General features: G+C 47.7%; 1 protein-coding gene across 1 annotated transcript; it reads right to left on the bottom strand.

Moving 5' to 3' along the window:
• Nucleotides 1-913: 913 nt before the first annotated feature.
• RRM2 (ribonucleotide reductase regulatory subunit M2) lies at nt 914-6,252 on the bottom strand. Its single transcript, XM_064710137.1, has 10 exons — nt 6,055-6,252; nt 5,886-5,963; nt 5,421-5,555; nt 5,211-5,327; nt 4,566-4,699; nt 3,819-3,913; nt 2,954-3,087; nt 2,479-2,583; nt 2,236-2,349; nt 914-1,846 (listed from the first exon to the last, which is right to left on the bottom strand). Exons 1-10 carry the CDS (start codon nt 6,181-6,183, stop codon nt 1,694-1,696), a joined length of 1,194 nt encoding a protein of 397 aa, XP_064566207.1. The 5' UTR covers nt 6,184-6,252; the 3' UTR covers nt 914-1,693.
• Nucleotides 6,253-17,695: the final 11,443 nt, after the last annotated feature.

Genomic DNA, 17,695 nt, shown 5'->3' with positions numbered 1-17,695 from the left:
CTCAGGCCACTGCAATCACTGACCTGTTAGCAGCATCAGGGCTGCAAGGCCATTATTAGAGCTGTCAGTTCCTCGTCTTCAACTCCAGACTTGGGAGGATAGGATTTTTTTAATTATTTATCGGGGTTTTCTCCCTAGGATTGCCTTGTGCATCCTGCTAGCTTCACACTCAGGGGAAGAGCAGTCACACACCACTGCCCTCAGCGCAATCAGGAGCAAAGCCCAGCAAGCCTCTTCATTTTACACCGAGGCAGCACTCTCAAAGAAGCACCACATATACTGTGCTTTAAAAGAGGGAGCACTTGAGCAGCAAGAAGCAAATTCCCTCCAGTTTCTTTCCTGTGAAGGAAAAGGTTTTGAGTTTTATAAAGCCTGTTCACTTCAACTATGCTTGAGGAAAAAAGGCTTGCAGAACATTCCTTGGTGAATATTATACTGAATAATGGATAAACTCCTTCTGTGAGGCAAGGCAGTAGCCGTTTTCAGTCTATCCCACTGTCATCTCATCTCACTGCACATCATTTCCAGGAACTCTGAGACCAGAGGGACTCCTTCACACCACACATACACAGTTATATAAAGCATGCTCATTTTTACTACTGTTTAGTGTGGAATAACCATGGTGCAGTGTATACATTGTTTTCACTACTGTTAAGTATTAAAACCAAGACTTAACTGGCATGATGAGAAGCTCAGAATACTGCACCAGCCTGATTTAGATGAATTTACCCTGAAACATCATCTGTTTAGTGCAGCCTGAAAGTCAGAGCTAAGCACAATTTCACTTGATATCTGTAAACCACATGACTAAGCAGCTATTTCCTGAAGACCCTGCATTTCCTCAGAAAAGCTGCAATTCAAAAGGAAATCAGCACACAGCTTTGCCCATTGGAACACTGAAGCCAGTACAACGCTGAGTCCAACCAGCTCTTTATTACATCAAATACTGTTCCCAGGTATTCAAGAAAAAGCAATCAAGTCCACCAGTCAGCTACATGTTATTTTTCAGTACCCAGAATATCCCATTTAGTTCTTCACCTTTCATCCCAAGTTTCTTCCCATTCTTTGATATATTTTAAGATGAACAGTTTAATTCAGAGCACCATTTTTAAATTACATACCCAGAAAGAAGCACAAGTCATAAAAGGGTTAGGCTGCAAAAGATTTTGACATGCATTTTACTATTGCTGAATATTACAAGAGAGTTGTTTATTTTAAAAATTAAAGTGCCAGGTTTATGTACAAACTATTACAATAGTTAAAATGGTAAACTTAAAACCTGCTAAAAAAGCAGTGAGGTCACCATGTAGTTGCCTCCAGAGTTTTCTAGACTATTTAACAAATTTACAACTGAAATTTTATAACTGCTCCTCTGTTTATGGTGAGAACAGCAGAAGCCAGAGGTCAGTGCCTACAACCTCCCACCTTGCAGAAAGAAGTACCTGTATCTTTCATGGAGTGGAATACAATGTGCTGGAAGATACACCTGAGCATCCTATGCATTAATACCATTGGTAAAATCTAATTAAAAGGAGTTTTACTGCTGGAGCTACGCCAGCCTTCTAAAGTACACCAGTATCCCCACTGAGTGGGATTTCAGTACAGCAATCAGGGCACACTGACTCAGCACACACTGAGTGTTCCCTGTGGAAAGCAGGGCAGGGTGTAATGAATGCACGTGGTCCCAGGTCACTCAGAACTCTGCATCCAGGGTGAAAGAGTTGTCTGTGGGCTTGGACATGACTCCCATCCTCTGATATTCACCTACTCGCTTCTCAAAGAAATTGGTCTTGCCTTCCAGAGAGATGTTTTCCATGAAGTCAAAAGGATTCTCTGCTTTGTATATCTGAAACACACAGGCAATTCTGTAGTCACCACAGGTGCTCACATTTTCAGTATTCAAGAGCTTTAGAGACCAGCTGGAAGGAGCCATCAGCAGCCTTACTATGTAGTGAACAAAAATCTCTGCCCCAAGCCTTCTCTACTCTATTTGTTCCTGTCTTATTTTAGCTGCAGTAAAGCAGCTAAAGAAGCACAACTACTAAGACAGCTTTTCCCACAGCATCCTTTTGCTCTTTGTTCTGTGAGTCTCCAAACAGAATGCAGCAGCAGAACTGCTAAATCATTTTACAAGTTAAAACAATACTGCTGTAGCCAGTTTAGGATTTGGATTTCTGGAGGAAATTAACATTGTCTTTTCCCTATGAAGCATTCAGTGTATTATTAGAGGCTCACCTTGTTAAATCCCAGCTCCAGCATAAGCCGGTCTGCCACAAACTCGATGTACTGTTTCATTAAAGTGCAGTTCATGCCAATCAGCTTCACAGGCAGTGCCTCCGTCAAGAATTCCTGCAGATAACAAGCATTTCATGTACACAAACTGGCATTCACTCTATCATCCAGGTTAGTTTTATGCCCAACAGCTCCCCAGCTTTGTTAGATTGCAATGGAGCTCCTAAACAAGAGGCAGACAGTTACCTGTTCTATGAGAACAGCATTCATGATGATTTCCCTTACTCTCTCCTCTGACGGTTTGTGTATCAAGTGCTTGAACATGAGGCAGGCAAAATCACAGTGCAAACCCTGGAAAAAAATTTCCAGAAAATTATTTCAGGAACACTGATTTAAGAGAACGGATTAAGTGGCATCACCTTTGCCAGGTTACTCTTTCTGCCTCACCAGAAGGCATCACAGGCAAGTTCTGCCAGCGTAAGGCACAGCAGCTGTGAGCACTGGTGAGAACCCTCCAATACTTTAGAGGAAGTAAAATGCTAACTTCATTCACATGCTTCAGCAAGATCCACAGTGACACATGTTTACACACTTTAGTGAGCTTTATAGCCTGCCTGTTTCTAAATATACTCCTGTTTTACAATGCAGGCTCCAGTTGAGTGTCATTACTTTGAACTACTGTGGCACATTACCATCTTAACTGCTAGAATTTGACTCATACCTCATCTCTACTGATGAGCTCATTAGAAAAAGTGAGTCCAGGCATTAATCCTCTTTTCTTCAGCCAAAAAATTGATGCAAAAGAGCCAGAAAAGAAGATTCCTTCCACAGCTGCAAAGGCCACAACACGTTCGCCTGTTGAGAGAAGATTGATGGTAATACCACAGAGAAAACAGGATTGATACACAAAAGTTGCAAACTCCATCCTGCAAAGGAAATGAAGTTGGTTTTGCCTGAGTGTATTATGGGCTGTGCTTAGAAATTATTGAAGATTTCTGATCATTAAACAAAACAAACATGAGAGGAAATGGGAACTAATCAGAATAGCTCCTAACTAGCTGAAGCCAAGGCTCCTTCCCCCTGGGTCAACCCTCAATACTATCCTTTTTCAGATGGCTCACTAAAAGGAGCAGTCATTTTGGCAGCTGATTTCTGCTCATCTTTGGCCATGAAAAATGTTTCAGTACTAGTGAAATAATGATTTGTACCACCTCACCTTTGAGACAAGACAGGAGGAATCACCAAGGCAGAGGAGCTACAGTCCCCAGGCAGACATGTCTACTGGATATAGATGGCCATGACATGTCCTGACATGTGGCAGCAACTTACAGTTTGATCATGTAGTCAGGCACATGATTGCCACATGACCTTATTATTCATCATGTCAGCAGTTGTACAAAGATCTCCTGTCAGTAGCTCATTTGAAAATGAAAATTGTTTTCTTCACATTCAGAATTATACCAGTCTTATACTGGAAAGCATGTACTCTCTGACACCAACAATCCCTGGTAACTGTGAAGTCTGGAGAAATAGTTCCTCCATCTTTAGGAGAGGAATTTCACTTTGTTTCCAATAGATGTACTCACCATATGTTGCTTTCTTGTCCCCAATCCAGCACATGGCCCAATCTGCCTTCTTTTTAACACATGGCAACGTTTCAATAGCATTGAAAAGAAATTCCCTGAGAAAGATAAAACTCATTAGGATAAGACATCAGCAAAACCAGCAAAATGAGGATCCACTGCCATAAACAGTATTGATCACTTAAACATGCTCTGCACCTTCATCCTGGTAACTTTCTCCCTCTCATCTGGCACCAATGTAGCTGTGTTTGTTCAAATTTAATTCCTTTTTCCTTCACACACCCATCACATCAGCACCAGCTCTCCTGAATTGCCATTACACTATCAAGGGGAGAACTATTTCACCAAGTGCTCTTGGACAAGGCTGTCCAAACTAGAGATTAACCAGGATCCACCTTACAGTAAGAAGGCATCAGACCTCTCACATAGGTATGACACAGAAAGCTTTTTAAGTAGCAGTAAACTCACTTAAAACTAAATATACTCCCTCTGACTGCTCCACCCTTCACATTGTGTAATTTATTTCAGTTCTGAGTGATTCCAGTTTCACTCTTAATGTAAGCAAGGTCTTACACCTCAGATGAAAAAAGATATTGTGAAGTAAAGCTGCTCTTAAACAGCAGTAGCTTTTTATATAAGCCTAATTTACATCCTAAAATTAGCCTGAAAGCCAGAGAACAATTGACAGGCATTAGCTAAATTCTGAATATTTACTGAGTTCTGAACTTTTCATCATCAAGGAATACAAACCTCTCCTGTGAGTCCTTAATGTAGGTGTCAATGAGAAGACTGTACATTTCTGAATGTATGTTTTCCATGGCAATCTGGAAGCCATAGAAACAGCGAGCTTCTGTGATTTGCACTTCTTGACTGAACCGCTCCACCTAGAGGAAATAAATAAGCATTTGCAAAAGTGTTTGTGATTTCCATGTTAGATGCATTAATGCTGTATGGATCAGTTATGGGTCAGCCCACAAAAATCTTTGGATTAATTCCAGATATGTGGATTGCTAACAGCAATATACAAAGCAGCAACCCCTCAGAATTTCAAGTCAGAAGGTGTTCTTTGGTCCCATGGGAAATGGGACAATGTTTTAGTTTTACTTATCCCCCATTAGGAAGAGCACAGAGCGTAGGAGCAGAACAAGGGCTGTGAAACAGCCAAGTGCTGCTGCCGGGCAGCACTCAGTGCCAATGGGGATGGGCAAACTTGGAGATTACAAACCCAACCCCAATTTGGTAATTAACACAGGACAGCCCCATGTCTTCTCAATGCTGTAGCACTCCATGATCCAGCAAACCAGCTGGATCAGCCACAGCAAACAATCTGAACATGTGAGTTACCTTGTTATCTACCCAAAGCGGTATTTCTGTGGGGACTTCCTTCACACTCACCAAGTTCTCATTGACAATGCCATCACTGGCAGCAAAGAAGGCGAGGACATGAGAAATGAAGTACTTCTCCTCAGGCTTCAGGGACTCCCAGTGCTGGAGGTCTTTGGAAAGGTCCACCTAAAAAATTACAGGATAATTAAGGCAGGGATGCTCCGGGGAAAGGCCCTGCCCAGGGCAGCGGTAGAGCGGCCGTGGCCGCGCATCCCTCACCTCCTCCGCCGTCCAGAAGGAGGCCTCGGCCTTCTTGTACATCTGCCAGATGTCGTGATACTGGATGGGGAAGATGACGAACCGGCGGGGGTTCTCCCGCAGCAGCGGCTCCTCCTCCTCCACGCCCCGCGGCACCTGGAATGGCGGGAGAGCGGCTCGGGGCGGGGCCGGGCTGCGGCGGGACACTGAGGGCGGCAGCTCGGGGAGAGCCCGAGCTAGAGGGGCTGGGGGGACGGAAAGAACCCTCTGAGGGGGCTGGGCGAGGGGGAGAGACCCCCTGAAAGAGAAGGGCCCAGGAAGGTGGAGAGACCCCCGCTGAGGGAGAGGGGCTGGGGCGGGGGTGCAGTGCCCGGCGGGGACCGTAAGGAGACACCACCGATGGGGAGACAAGAGTGGAACGGGGATTCAGGAGCCTCCGGGAAACAGGACAAGGGCGGGCGCGGTACCCGGGCGTTCTGCACTCACCGGATTGCCGTCACCCTCCTGGAAGATCTTGCGGGCCGCCTTGCTGGCCAGCACACGGGCGCTGCTGAGCGTGGGGGGCTGCGAGGAGAAAGGGGCAGGGTGAGCTCGATGCGGCGCTGCCAGGCGGGGGTGGGAGGGTGGGAGGGAGGGAGGGCGGGCGGGCGCTCACCGTGTTCTCCTTGTTGCTCAGCGCCAAGCCTTTCATGGGCGACAGACTCTTCATAGGAGACTGGTTCTTCTTGGGCGACACCTGGGGCTGGTCGTGGCGGGTGGCGAGCGGGGTGCGGGTGGACAGCATGGCTGAGAGTGCGGCGGCAGCAGGAGGAGCGGCGGCAGCAGGAGGAACGGCTGCGGTGGGAAGAGCGCCAGGAAATGGAAAAGCGCCCCGCCGGTCTTTATATGCCCTTCGAAGTTGGCGCCAGAACGGCCGGCTGGCCACTCACAGCCCTCGCCACGCCCACCTCCGCCCGCCCCCGCGCTCCCATTGGCTGGTGCCGCGGGTGGGGCCCCGCCTCCCATTGTCGTGGCGACGGCGGGAGCAAGGGCCCCGCCCTTCGCTTTGGCGCCAACGGCGCGCGGAGAAGGCGGGCGGGCGCGCGCGGTCCCGCCCCGCTGCTGCGGCTCCTGCAAGGGGAGCTCCGGGTGCGGGACCTGCGCCTCGCCCTGCCTGGGAAAGGCTCGGCTGCCGTGCAAGAGTCCACAACTCGCGTCTGGGTACGAGAACCGAACCCGGGCTTGGGGTACAGAGCTGGAAATGGCACTGAGCCTTGCTTTCCCCTTTTCTGGCCCCTCCTACCTACCCATTCATCTTCACTTTGAACGCTGATGCCTGAATTTGGATAGAAATTCCACATTCCTGCATTTAGAGGCAGAAATTGGCTTCCTGCAGAAAATGAATCCGTGTGCCACCCGGTTTCATGTGTTTTAAATAAATAGTACAAGAAAAAGGAGAACACAGGTATGAAGAAGAGGTGAATATTCATAATTTCTAAAAGCCAGCAATTTTTTTTATTAATTAAATTGCAACATTGATTTCCTTGTCCATTTCCACAAGGGGTCTGCTTCTGTCAGCTAAAATGTTTTCCCTGAAGCAGTTTTAATGAACCAAGAGCTCCTTGAGACTTGGAGGCCCCTCAGTCACACAGAATTCAGAATGGCCTGGACTGGTGCCTGTCACCTCAGCGTGTTCCCAGGGACAAAGAGTTACGTGGCCCAGCACTGTGCTGTGCTTGGCTGGAGAAGGGGCAGGCAGAGCAGGAGCAGAACTATATTATGGTACTATGTTAAATTTACTGCTGTGGGTTGGGAAGAAAAACAAAAGTACTCTCCTCCAGCACCACCTTGGACACTGGAAATTCAAACAGATTATTCATTTTAGCAGGTCAGGTATTTATGCCAAAGTCATAAATACATCTCCATCCCAGGAGAGTGAGCACCGCAAAACCCCTAGTAGGGGGCCAAAATCCTAGCAGGCAGCCTGGACAGGCACAAACACATTCCTGCTCTGTTCCAGGTAGTTGGTCCTAGAGGCAGGAGTACCAGGCATCTCCCAAAAGGCTTACAAGCGTCCCTATCATCTCCTGCCATCTCTAGAGCTGCTGGGAGAGTTGGCAGAGAGCTGGAGCAGCCCTCTTCCCATCCCACCCCAATAAAGAAGCTCCAAGCCACCACAAGCCCTGGGCCAAGGGCTGTCACAGTGCCACAGCTGTGCTATCTCTGCAGTCCAGCTCCTGTTCTCAGAAGCCCGTGGCAGGGCACCAAAGCCTTGTCCTGAGCACAATGGCTCTGCAAGGAGAAAAAAGCACCAGGGAGAGAGAGCACAGAGAGGGTCTATAAGGAAGCATTGCAGCTCTGTGCTGCTGGATCTGCCACAAAACGGTGTTTAGAAATGAGTGCCCATGCTGAATGTTTCTGTTACAGCAGTTTAACCCAGCTGCAGTGTTCCTCCCTTCACATGCATCCTACTCCAGGAGGCAGCTGCATTTTGGGAGTGACATCTTCACAGCAGCTCTTTGGCAGAGATGGATTAAAGGCAGTAAGCTGCTGCCCTGCTCTGAAGTGCTCAGCATCAGGGATGGCAGGGATAGTGACCAGGGATGTCAGCTAGCTCCTGCCCTCTCTTTGGGTGTGTGAAAGAATGCCCTGCCTTTATGGCTTCTGGCCACTAGTTCTCAGTACTGTGTGCTTAAAACAAACAGCCCCAGACTTGTATCAGTTCCTCGCCTCCTTTGTTGGCAGGAATTCAGACACTCAGGTGGAAGTAAGAGCAGCCTGGGGTGTCTGGGTGAGGCAGGTGTGGGCTGTTGTGTAAGCACCCTGTGTGCTTGAGGTGCCCCCAGGCCCCCACGCTGGCTCCCAGCACCCAGCTCCAGCCAGGCCCTGACATTCCCATCAGCTGCACGTGGAGCTCAGCCTCTGGCCCAGCCACTGCTGTTGTGGTTCCCTCAGTGCCAGCATGGCAAAGCCCTGACTCCCCAGGCACAGCCTACAGCCCCCAGGGCCCATGTCCCCAGCCCCTGTCTGCTTCCTCAGGCTGGCTGTTCTGGGGCTCTGGGCTCACTGACCTGCTGGTAGTGCTCAGGGCAGGGCTCTCCTTGCTCACAGGATTGCTTTTCTTCCATTTTAACACAGATTGCCTGCAGAACAGATAGACAGTGACTCCAGCTTGCTGACTGCCTCCCACCACTGCAGCAACTGGTCTGATGAAAGTCAGGGAGGAGAACTGACTCATCACTAGCTGAGGATTCAGTGTTTTGATGGTTTTCTCCTGGTTTGTTTGCGTGGTCTCATCCAGCCACATTCATCCGTGCCAAATCCTGAAATCCTCACCCACTGCTCAGCTGGTAGGGTTGATATTTGTACAGAGCACCATGCTCAAGGGCCCCTGCTGTGGTCTGAGTCCCACATGCAACACAAAGAAATCCAAGTGAATAAAAGCTGGGACAGGGTAGGTGAGCAGGAGAGGCCACCAGCCAACATCTCTGAGATGGTCAGCAGTGGTCTCAATGGCCTCCACTTTCTCCAGCAGGTTTGGAGGTAGGCCCCAGCATTTCCTCACCCAGCTGTGCTGAGGAGAATGCTCCACATCCCTCCAGAACTGATCTGAACCTAAGGACTCAAAAATTTGAATGAAAAATTTCCCCCAATATCTGTCTGCCTGTTGAGAGGTGGTCACCCTCCATTTACTCCAGGATTTATAACTGCAACAACGGAACTGCAGGGCCTAGGCACTTCAACAGGCTGCTTCACTGAGAAATCTAGAACAGAACAAAACAAGTCTTCATTAGCATGATTCTGGCTGGATATCACATTTGCCAGTGCAGCCCAGTCATTTGCAGCACCATCTTTAGCCATCTGCTTACCTGACAGCCTCTTGGAGATAATGGTCTGTTGGAAAGCAAAACTCTCACAGGGTTAACATCCCCAATGCCTTGATTTTTTTTTAAACTGTAGTTCTTGCCTATTCAGGGTCCTTACTCAACATTTACAACTCTCAGGACAAAGTCTCAGGTGGTGTATGACCACATATGGCAATGTCATAAATGGAAATGTTTCTTTGCTGTTCAAGAAACTCAGCATGGTGCTGCAGATACAGTCACACAGAGGCCAGGTAGATGATCCAGCACTGAAAGACTTTCAAGAGCTGGAAACATGAAGCTTTCCAAGCATCTGCACTTCAGCAGTCAGTAATATGCAAGAGCAGCACTGATTCTGGAGCCTTCCTGAGGACCTGTGAGCACACTGGAGCTGCAGTAGCAGGGCCCACATGGCATCCATACCTGTGCTCTAGAAGGGTGTCACTTTTCCTGGCTGGGAGCACCTGCTCCTTGTTTCCTGCAATAGCAGAAGGCAGTGCCTCCAGCCTGTGGCCCACCAGTGCCAGTGAGGTGTCTCAAGCAGTCAGTGTTTTGGGCTTTGCTTTGGTCTCAGCTCCTGCACTCTGCGCATGGAGATTGGGCCTGGCATCTTGCTGCACATGGACAACTACCAGTCTGCCTCTAGCAGCCAGTCAGTCACCACAGAGCAGTGAGCTTTCCTGAGGGTCACACTCCTCAGCATTTACTCATCCTGTTGGAGGGTGCAGCCCCAGGTCCTTCATTCCTGGGCAGGCCTGTGTTGGTTTTGTTGAGCAGGGCTGATGCACAGCAGCACTTCTGGGACATCTCCTCATTGCCACCATACACACACAGTGGTCTGAGCCACCCTTTCCCTCCTGCTCCAGAAGACAACCTTGCCATCTTAGTAAGGCAACCAGGAGCCCTTCTGTAATTCCAGATGGTTGCAAAGAAAACCAGCCTCAAACCTTGAAAGTCAATTAACCAAGGAGACAAAGGTGGGACTTAAATCATTTTTCTTAACTGGGTCAGCAGGGGGCAGCTTGGTCACCACCCAAACCTTACTCACAGGGAACTCGTATGCATTCCACATCCCTGCTCGGTCTTCTTCCAGTGACCTTTTCTTCTGCAGCAGAAACTTTTTTTCCCCCTGGAAAATGCAGATTATCTTCAACAAAGAGGATAGCTCCCACTACCAGACCTCCTGATGAACATTGGCATTCCTATCCTAAGAAACCACCTAGTCAAAACTGTCATGAAAAGACAGAAAGGATGTTGCTCCAGATGGCCATGACATTTGCACTCATCCAGCAGGGCAGAGAAAACAGGGAGATTTATCACTGAACATTTTTCTGGTGGCATCTGCCAGACACTTCCCTGCAGAGCATGAAAACGTTCAGTATTTGTCAGGATTCAATTACAATTTTGCCAAAGAAGGGACTGGGAAAAGCCAGCTCCTTTCATGCCCTATCCTGTTCTGCCATGGCAATTTCATTGTGGGGTCTAGCAGTGACCCCATGGTGACAGGAGAAGGTGCAGGGGACTGTTTACCTGGTCAGTCCCTGTGCACAGGGCCAGTGCCCCCCATGAAAATGCCTCACCCTGGTGTCTGCTGTGAGATGTGACCAGGAATAAGCAAAACAGGCTCTAACTTAAACATAAAGGACACTTTATTACTTAAACTACAGGAAAATAGGGAAAGACCATAAGGAAAAAGAAGAAAAGAATTGAAAACCTTACAAAAAAACCATTTTCCTCCTCCCCACCACCTGACTTTCCCAATCCAATACATTCTCCCAAAACACCCGGTACGACACTTTAGTATACTCAAACATCAGTTCATGAAGAGGAAAGGAGTCCTTCTCGTTCCATAGGCTTCTCCTGGAAACACACTGAAACCTCGTGTGCTTCTCTGTTACTTCGGCACCGCCCGGAAAAAAAAAAAGTCCTTCTGCCGCTTGTAACATCGTCCTTCCATGCCCAGTGCTCTCACCACTGAGACATGGACCAGAGCTGCTTTTAGGGTTGTCTTTCAAGGATGCCTTGTCTCACTCCAAAAAGGCACAGTCTCTGCTTTTGGGACATCTGTCCCCCCCATATTTTTCCAACCCCCTGGGGCCGGGGGGTCCTCACGAAGAACCTTCCTGGTTTTGAGGCACTGCCTCCCCCTAAATGCAGTCTGTGTCACAGGAACAACTGAGTCCATAGCCACGAGAAAAGTCCAGCCAAAAGGCCACTCCAAATCATCTCTCCCCATCCAATCATCTCCACATCTCATCTCTTATCTCCCTTCTTATTCAGCTTCGAGGAGGATTAGCATTTTTGCAAGGCCCCAATCATGCAAGAAAGGGTTAAAAGTTTTCAGTCTCTGTCGGTCCGGAGCGACTCCCATGCACGCTGCCGCTCCGGCCGGGCACTCTCCCTCCTTCTCCTCCTGGCTGGCTGCTCTCCTGGGGGGGGGAGCTGGCTGCCCGAGGGCTGACTCTCTGGGATCTTCCACCCTTCCATCCTCGAAGCCCCCCCGAAGCCCCCTCAACCCCATCTCTGTCCAGGCCCCGGGCCTACCGCATGGCCGGCCCCTCCCCCGCCCAGCAGCAGCGGGCTGGGCGGGGGAAGAGATCTGACCTCTTCGCCCGACGATGTCTCAAAGTGGGAGTTCCAAGGGCAGTGCCCTGCTTTTAACCCCTGTGTATTCTCGGAGGTGTGTCCAAACCCCACTGGCCACACCGGACGCCAGTCTCAAACCCAAAACCTTCATTGGTTTGACCACAGCTTCCCAGAATTCCCACTCCTTCCTGGTCAAACCACGACAAGAGCATGAAAACGTTCAGTATTTGTCAGGATTCAATTACAATTTTGCCAAAGAAGGGACTGGGAAAAGCCAGCTCCTTTCATGCCCTATCCTGTTCTGCCATGGCAATTTCATTGTGGGGTCTAGCAGTGACCCCATGGTGACAGGAGAAGGTGCAGGGGACTGTATACCTGGTCAGTCCCTGTGCACAAACTGGCAGCAGTAGAAAGGATCCCAAATACATCCAAGAAAGTGAAAGATGAGCTAGGAATACTCCTATATAAGAAGGCAGTAATTGACCCTGGGAATTGAAACCAGGAGAAAAAAAAAAGATAAAATGGAAATTAGAAAACTAGAGAGAGGCAGTTGTTCACAGCACTTAGGGGAGCATGAAAGCACAGAAAAGTGGGTTTATGTTGGACTTGCATTGAAAGGGATAACCAGAGGTAGATAAATTGATGCAGGTCTGATATTAAATGAGACAGAGTCCTGTATGGGAATGTAATGGAAGACAAAAAAAAGATTGTCATCCATTATCCTTTTGGCAGTACAGTCAAGCTGATAAAAAAAATCCCTTGCTTTATAAGGACACATTTGATTCACTGCTTTGTGACACTGAGAGGATTAAAACTGGCTAACTGATAGATTTTAGAAAGTCACTGTTGGGACACATCATTACCAGCTCAATGTCCTGAGGTACTTGCAAAGTTTTATGTGGTAGATGTTGTGGGTAGTGAATGTGTGTAAAAGTAACCTGTCCTTGATATTAATGAGGCTAAATGCAGGATCATGCACTAGGGAAAAAAACTGAAGGCCACATTTATGAACTGCTGGACTGGCCCTGCAGAGAGATGCTCTGGGGTGGTGATGCATAGCAGCTCCATCAGCAGCCTCCCAGGCTAACCCATGGTCAAGGGAGCAAACCAGATCCTCTGCTCCATTGGCAGAGGGACTGCAGCTGGAGCCATGACTGCTTCTCTCCTGCCCTGTGTGGGACAGGATCCATGGGGCAGTGCCAGCATGGACAGGATCCATGGCTCAGCTCCAGGTTCAGCCACCCAGAGGCAGGTGTCTGCTCATGGGTGGGGTGTGGAGGGTACCTGAGACATTCTAAAGCATCCTGCCTCACCTCACTGTGCCAGTCCTCCCAGCCACACATCTAGGCCCTCCAGAGCCTCTGGAATGGCACAAATATCCATGTTTAGGCAACAAAGTCAAGACATCCAATGAGTTTTCTGCATGTCTAAATGCATTGCCATTATCTCAAACCAAACCCACCCCCTGTGCCCAGTCCCAGCAGCAGAGGGTGAAAAGGGTGTTGACAATGTGGGAGCTGTTCAGAAGGGAGCTCCAGGGCATACTAGAGGATTACAAACCTCCCCTAGGGCAAGATGCTGGAGCAGGCTGTCCTGTTCACTGCTGTGGGAACAGCTGGGGAGCAGCCAGGTAACCACCCCAGCCAAGCATGGCTGTAATCAGCCAGTGGGGAGAAAAGGCATGAGCTCTTGCAGCTCTGAACAGTCACCAGAACATGGAGTTCAGAGAGAAGGTATTTCCCACCAGGGGTAACTATGCATTAAACAGCTTTCTTGAGTGCATGGCAGATTCCTCAATTCCCAGTCATGATTTCAGGATTTCACATGACAGTTTTATTCAGGCACGTTATGTTTTGCTCAGCAGTTACCATCAAGTTTTGCTGAGCATAAAAGGATTAGGATATCTTATTTTATTAGTTCTTTTTTTCTGGCATCCATCAAGATGTGCTTTCATTGCACAGCAAGCTCAAGGGCCTGCCAGGAGCTTCTTCCCAGCTATGCCTGTTGGCACACCTGTCTGAAGAAAGGGGGTGGGAAAGAATCTTCAAGATAAGGTTTTAACATTGAAAACATCAATAAATAAATAAATCACTGATATTTTGTTGCAGCAAAACACTTTGGTCTCACATCACTCCAGCAGAAAAAAAAAAAAAACTCTATAAAACAGGAGACAAACAGGTCTCTTACCCACAGAGCCCCACTGGTGCCTTTTTCCTTTTTTTTTTTTTTTTTGTTTTGTTTTGTGTTGTTTTGGGTTTTGGGGTTTTTTGTTTTTTGTTTTGGTTTTTGTTCTTTTTTTTTTTTTTAGAAATAACATTAAAATGGCCCCAAGCTCCTGCCAGCAGCTGCCCTGCCCTGAGCAGAACACACTCTTCCCTATCTTGTGCTAGCAGTTATCAAAACACTTTGCAAAGGAAATACCAGAGGTGGAGATAAGCACTGGGTTAAATTCAGCCCCCACTACACTCAGGTTTCCATTCTCCCTATCACCTCCTCCTCTGCCCCAGCTGATGGGCCATTAATCTTAAAACCCAGAGAAAGTTGTGCCACTGGAAGAAAGCAGCTTGCTGGCCAAGCTGAGCAGCCTTCAGGCACACCACCTGGAATCAGGCACTACAGGGCTGCTTCCATCACACTGCTTCCACAAAACAAACACCTCTCAGTGTACAGTATTTATAGTACCCTATAAATAACCTATAGCAATAACCTTAGAACTCAGAGAAAGTAGTGCCATGGGAAGAAAGCAGAAGGAATTAAGGTCATCACTGTTTTCCTAGGTGGCTGACATCACAAAGAATTAGTTAACCACCAAAAAATTATTCACATGGACATTTAAATGCTGAGAGGAATGATCACCAGATGAGAGCCAAGAGCAGGCCCTTGTCTCCCACAGCAGTGCTAATGGTTAGGGAAAACACACTTTAACTTCTGGCCAAGTATTTCCAGCTCTCACCATTGCCAGGAGGAAATTGTGCCTTTTCCCAAAGCCTTTTCCTAATGTGCTCACACTGCTTTCATAGAGGCACTAATAAAAGGGGAAGATGTCAGGGATTGTGAGGAACATGCACCTGCAACTGCTTCATTTTTCCAATCAGTCCAACTGAGTGCAGCCACAACTCATGTAAAGTTGTGTTAAATAGAGAAGAAAGCTGTATTCAGCTTGCCTGGCAAGCACAGGAGGAGCAGCCACAGCTCAGAATTTTATTACCTCTCAGTGGGGCTAAGCTGGCTCTGCTCCCATTGATTGTGGAGACAGGTGAGCAGCTATTATCTGCTCTGATGAGGCTGAACAGAAATAGAGCTAAACTAGACATATTTAGCAACAGGGCATTTATACAAGTACCCGATGATGTAAAGAATAACCACCACCCTGCTGTCAAACCAAAAAAAGCATTTGGCTGTCTGCCTTGAGCATGGTCCAGGCCTCAAGGGGCACGGGGTGCAGACATCACCACCTTCCTCCACAGCTCTTACTCAGCCTCCAGAGTCAGCTGGGGCTTTTGATCCTAATTTCATGGTGTGAGCCTAGACTTTAGTGGGTGAAGTTCAGTCCCCCTGCAATCTACAGCTTGGCAAGTGGAGGTGAGAGGTGGGAACGAAGCATTGCTACCTTACAGAGGTGGAGAGGCCAGATGTGAGAAAACACTGCAAAGCACCACCCCTTTAGCCATTAACCACTCTGAGCCAGCTAAATTCAGGGCAGGGGCTAAAAGCAGCCCTGCCTGTTGCTGCTGAGGCAGGAGAGACACATCCCCTGCCCCAGGCACTCAGTGATGCTCTGCTTGGCACACCCTGTGCCACAGAGCAGCACCCACGCTGGGAGCAGCACACAAGCTGCAAAGCTCTGAGCTCCTTCTGAAGGGCCAGGCAATGGCAGGTCCCGTGGCTGGGAGTTCTGTACCAGCACAGAGCAGCAGCCGGCCCCTCAGGGCTCTGGCACAGCTCTGCAGTGGCCAGGGCTGAGGAGTGACCTCGCTCACTGAGTCCCATCCTGGATCTCCTGCTGCTCCCCAGGCTGCAGCCACAGCATCATCAGGGGTTACAGGTAGCACAGGGGGGAACAGCCTTCAAAACTGGGGGCCACAGCCAAATCACCCCACAAAAGCAGTCAGCAGTGCTGTTAACTCCCAAGGGACCAGGACCTGGCAGGGAGGACAGAGTCGTGCAAAAGGAAATGCTGCTGAACTGTTCAGCCCTCTGCATCCCCTCTTTTGAGCTCCTGGATGTAATCCAGGCTGTGTGTCAGGGACAAGGGGACATCCTGGGTACCATCGGTGACATGTCCTGGAGGTAAGCAGTGGCTTTCCCAGGCATGCATCACTGTCAGGTTCTCCTCTCCCTCAATGCCTGCTACTGACTGAAGCAGTGGGACATCTCCACGTGCATTGTGTTTTGAACTGTGCAGTGTCAGAGATGAAAGCACTGCTGGCTGCACCCCTGGGGTCTGCTCATAACTCCAAAAGGTGACACATCAGATGCTGCTGTTTCAGAGGTGCTCATAAAAATCATCAACTGAGGTAACAGAAAACAGTGACCTCTGTCACCAAATTTGTCACCAAGCTGCAAATTCAATGCCATTTTATAAGCATATTTTCAGACATCTCACTGTTAGCTTCAGCCAGTTCAGCTTTATATAATATTGTACAACCGATTAGGATTGCTTTACATTTCTTCTGGATTTAGCAAAAGAAAAAACATGGTGAAGTTGGGGGGTTTTATTGGGTTTCATGGACCCAAAGCCACATTAGCCTCTAGGCAGTGAGCTAGAAAAAAACCCATGTTTCTAATCCAGAAAATCTCCCTGGTCTCTATTAAGCATTAAATGACTGGTTTATTCACCAGGAGGATGGTAGAGGGTTTTTCACTCACAATCCTTTCAAGATTATTATTATTCTACTTAAAAGACCTTGCAATGTCTGCTTTTGAGTCTAATCTGTGTTAAACAGGAGCTGGGATCAAGCTTTCTCTGGTGAGCTAACAGAAGCTTTGTTCCAAACTCAACTTCTTTATGAAATGCTCTTCTGGAAACGGTATAAAACAAACATTGGTGGAGAAAAAAAGGAAAGAGAAGAAGAAATTATATCTTTCTTCTTCTCAAATCAGACCTCTGCTACTACAGTTACTCCCTGTGTTGTGCTGAGTCCTTTTTTGTGATCCGCCTTAGCTCAGACCATGAGAAAATCCCAGTCCTACATGCATTTATTAACAAGCTCAGGTATATAAGGTTTAAAAGGCTCACTTCTGATAAGAGAAAATTAAGAAAAATAAGTAAGTACATTGGGCTTGCAAAAGAGCAACAGCTTGCTTAGAAACGCCTGTGCTCAGTAGTCAAAGCTATCATCCATCATAGAACCATTTTAAAAGACCAGACATTTCCTTTTTCCCATTTTTAAATGAAACTAGATGAAAAGCAATCAAAATATTCAGTAAAATGTTTGTCAATGCCAGCTTGTGTTTGTAATATCATGTAGATTACTAAGATGTTTGTTCAGCACGATTAATAGTATTTAAAATAAAGTCTATGAAATAGCCACATCAGAAATTCACATAAAAATTGGAATATTACCAAAAAAGCTTAAGAAACTAAATAAAAAAATCAAAGGACTGAGAATTTCTCATGTCTCACCAGGTGACATGAATTTAATTCTCCTTTATAAGAAGTTATTGAGTCCAACTTTAAAAAGGTCTTTGTTCCCCTTATGTCTTCAATGACAATTTAAGGATACAAAAGCAGCACACTCTAAAAGTCATGGCATGACTCTTCTGGCTAATAAAACCACAGAAGCCCTGGTACAACATTGAAGCAGTCAGTGTTAATGGATTACAGGGTATGGGGCAGTCCTGCTGCAGAGGCATCCAAAGCACTGC

Source organism: Zonotrichia leucophrys, chromosome 3, assembly GCF_028769735.1.
Source record: "Zonotrichia leucophrys gambelii isolate GWCS_2022_RI chromosome 3, RI_Zleu_2.0, whole genome shotgun sequence".
Classification (NCBI taxonomy): Eukaryota; Metazoa; Chordata; class Aves; order Passeriformes; family Passerellidae; genus Zonotrichia; species Zonotrichia leucophrys.
This window is presented reverse-complemented; position numbering and strand designations above follow the sequence as displayed.

Bases quoted from the DNA above. Each gene is read 5' to 3' on its own strand.
- RRM2 (XM_064710137.1), bottom strand. From the start codon at position 6,183: ATGCTGTCCACCCGCACCCCGCTCGCCACCCGCCACGACCAGCCCCAG. The intron at 3,914-4,565 runs GTTTGTATTCCT...TATCTTTCTCAG, and splicing joins ATTAAGGACTCACAGGAGAG to GGAATTTCTTTTCAATGCTA. The intron at 3,088-3,818 runs GTGAGTACATCT...TTCTCTCAACAG, and splicing joins GGACAAGAAAGCAACATATG to GCGAACGTGTTGTGGCCTTT.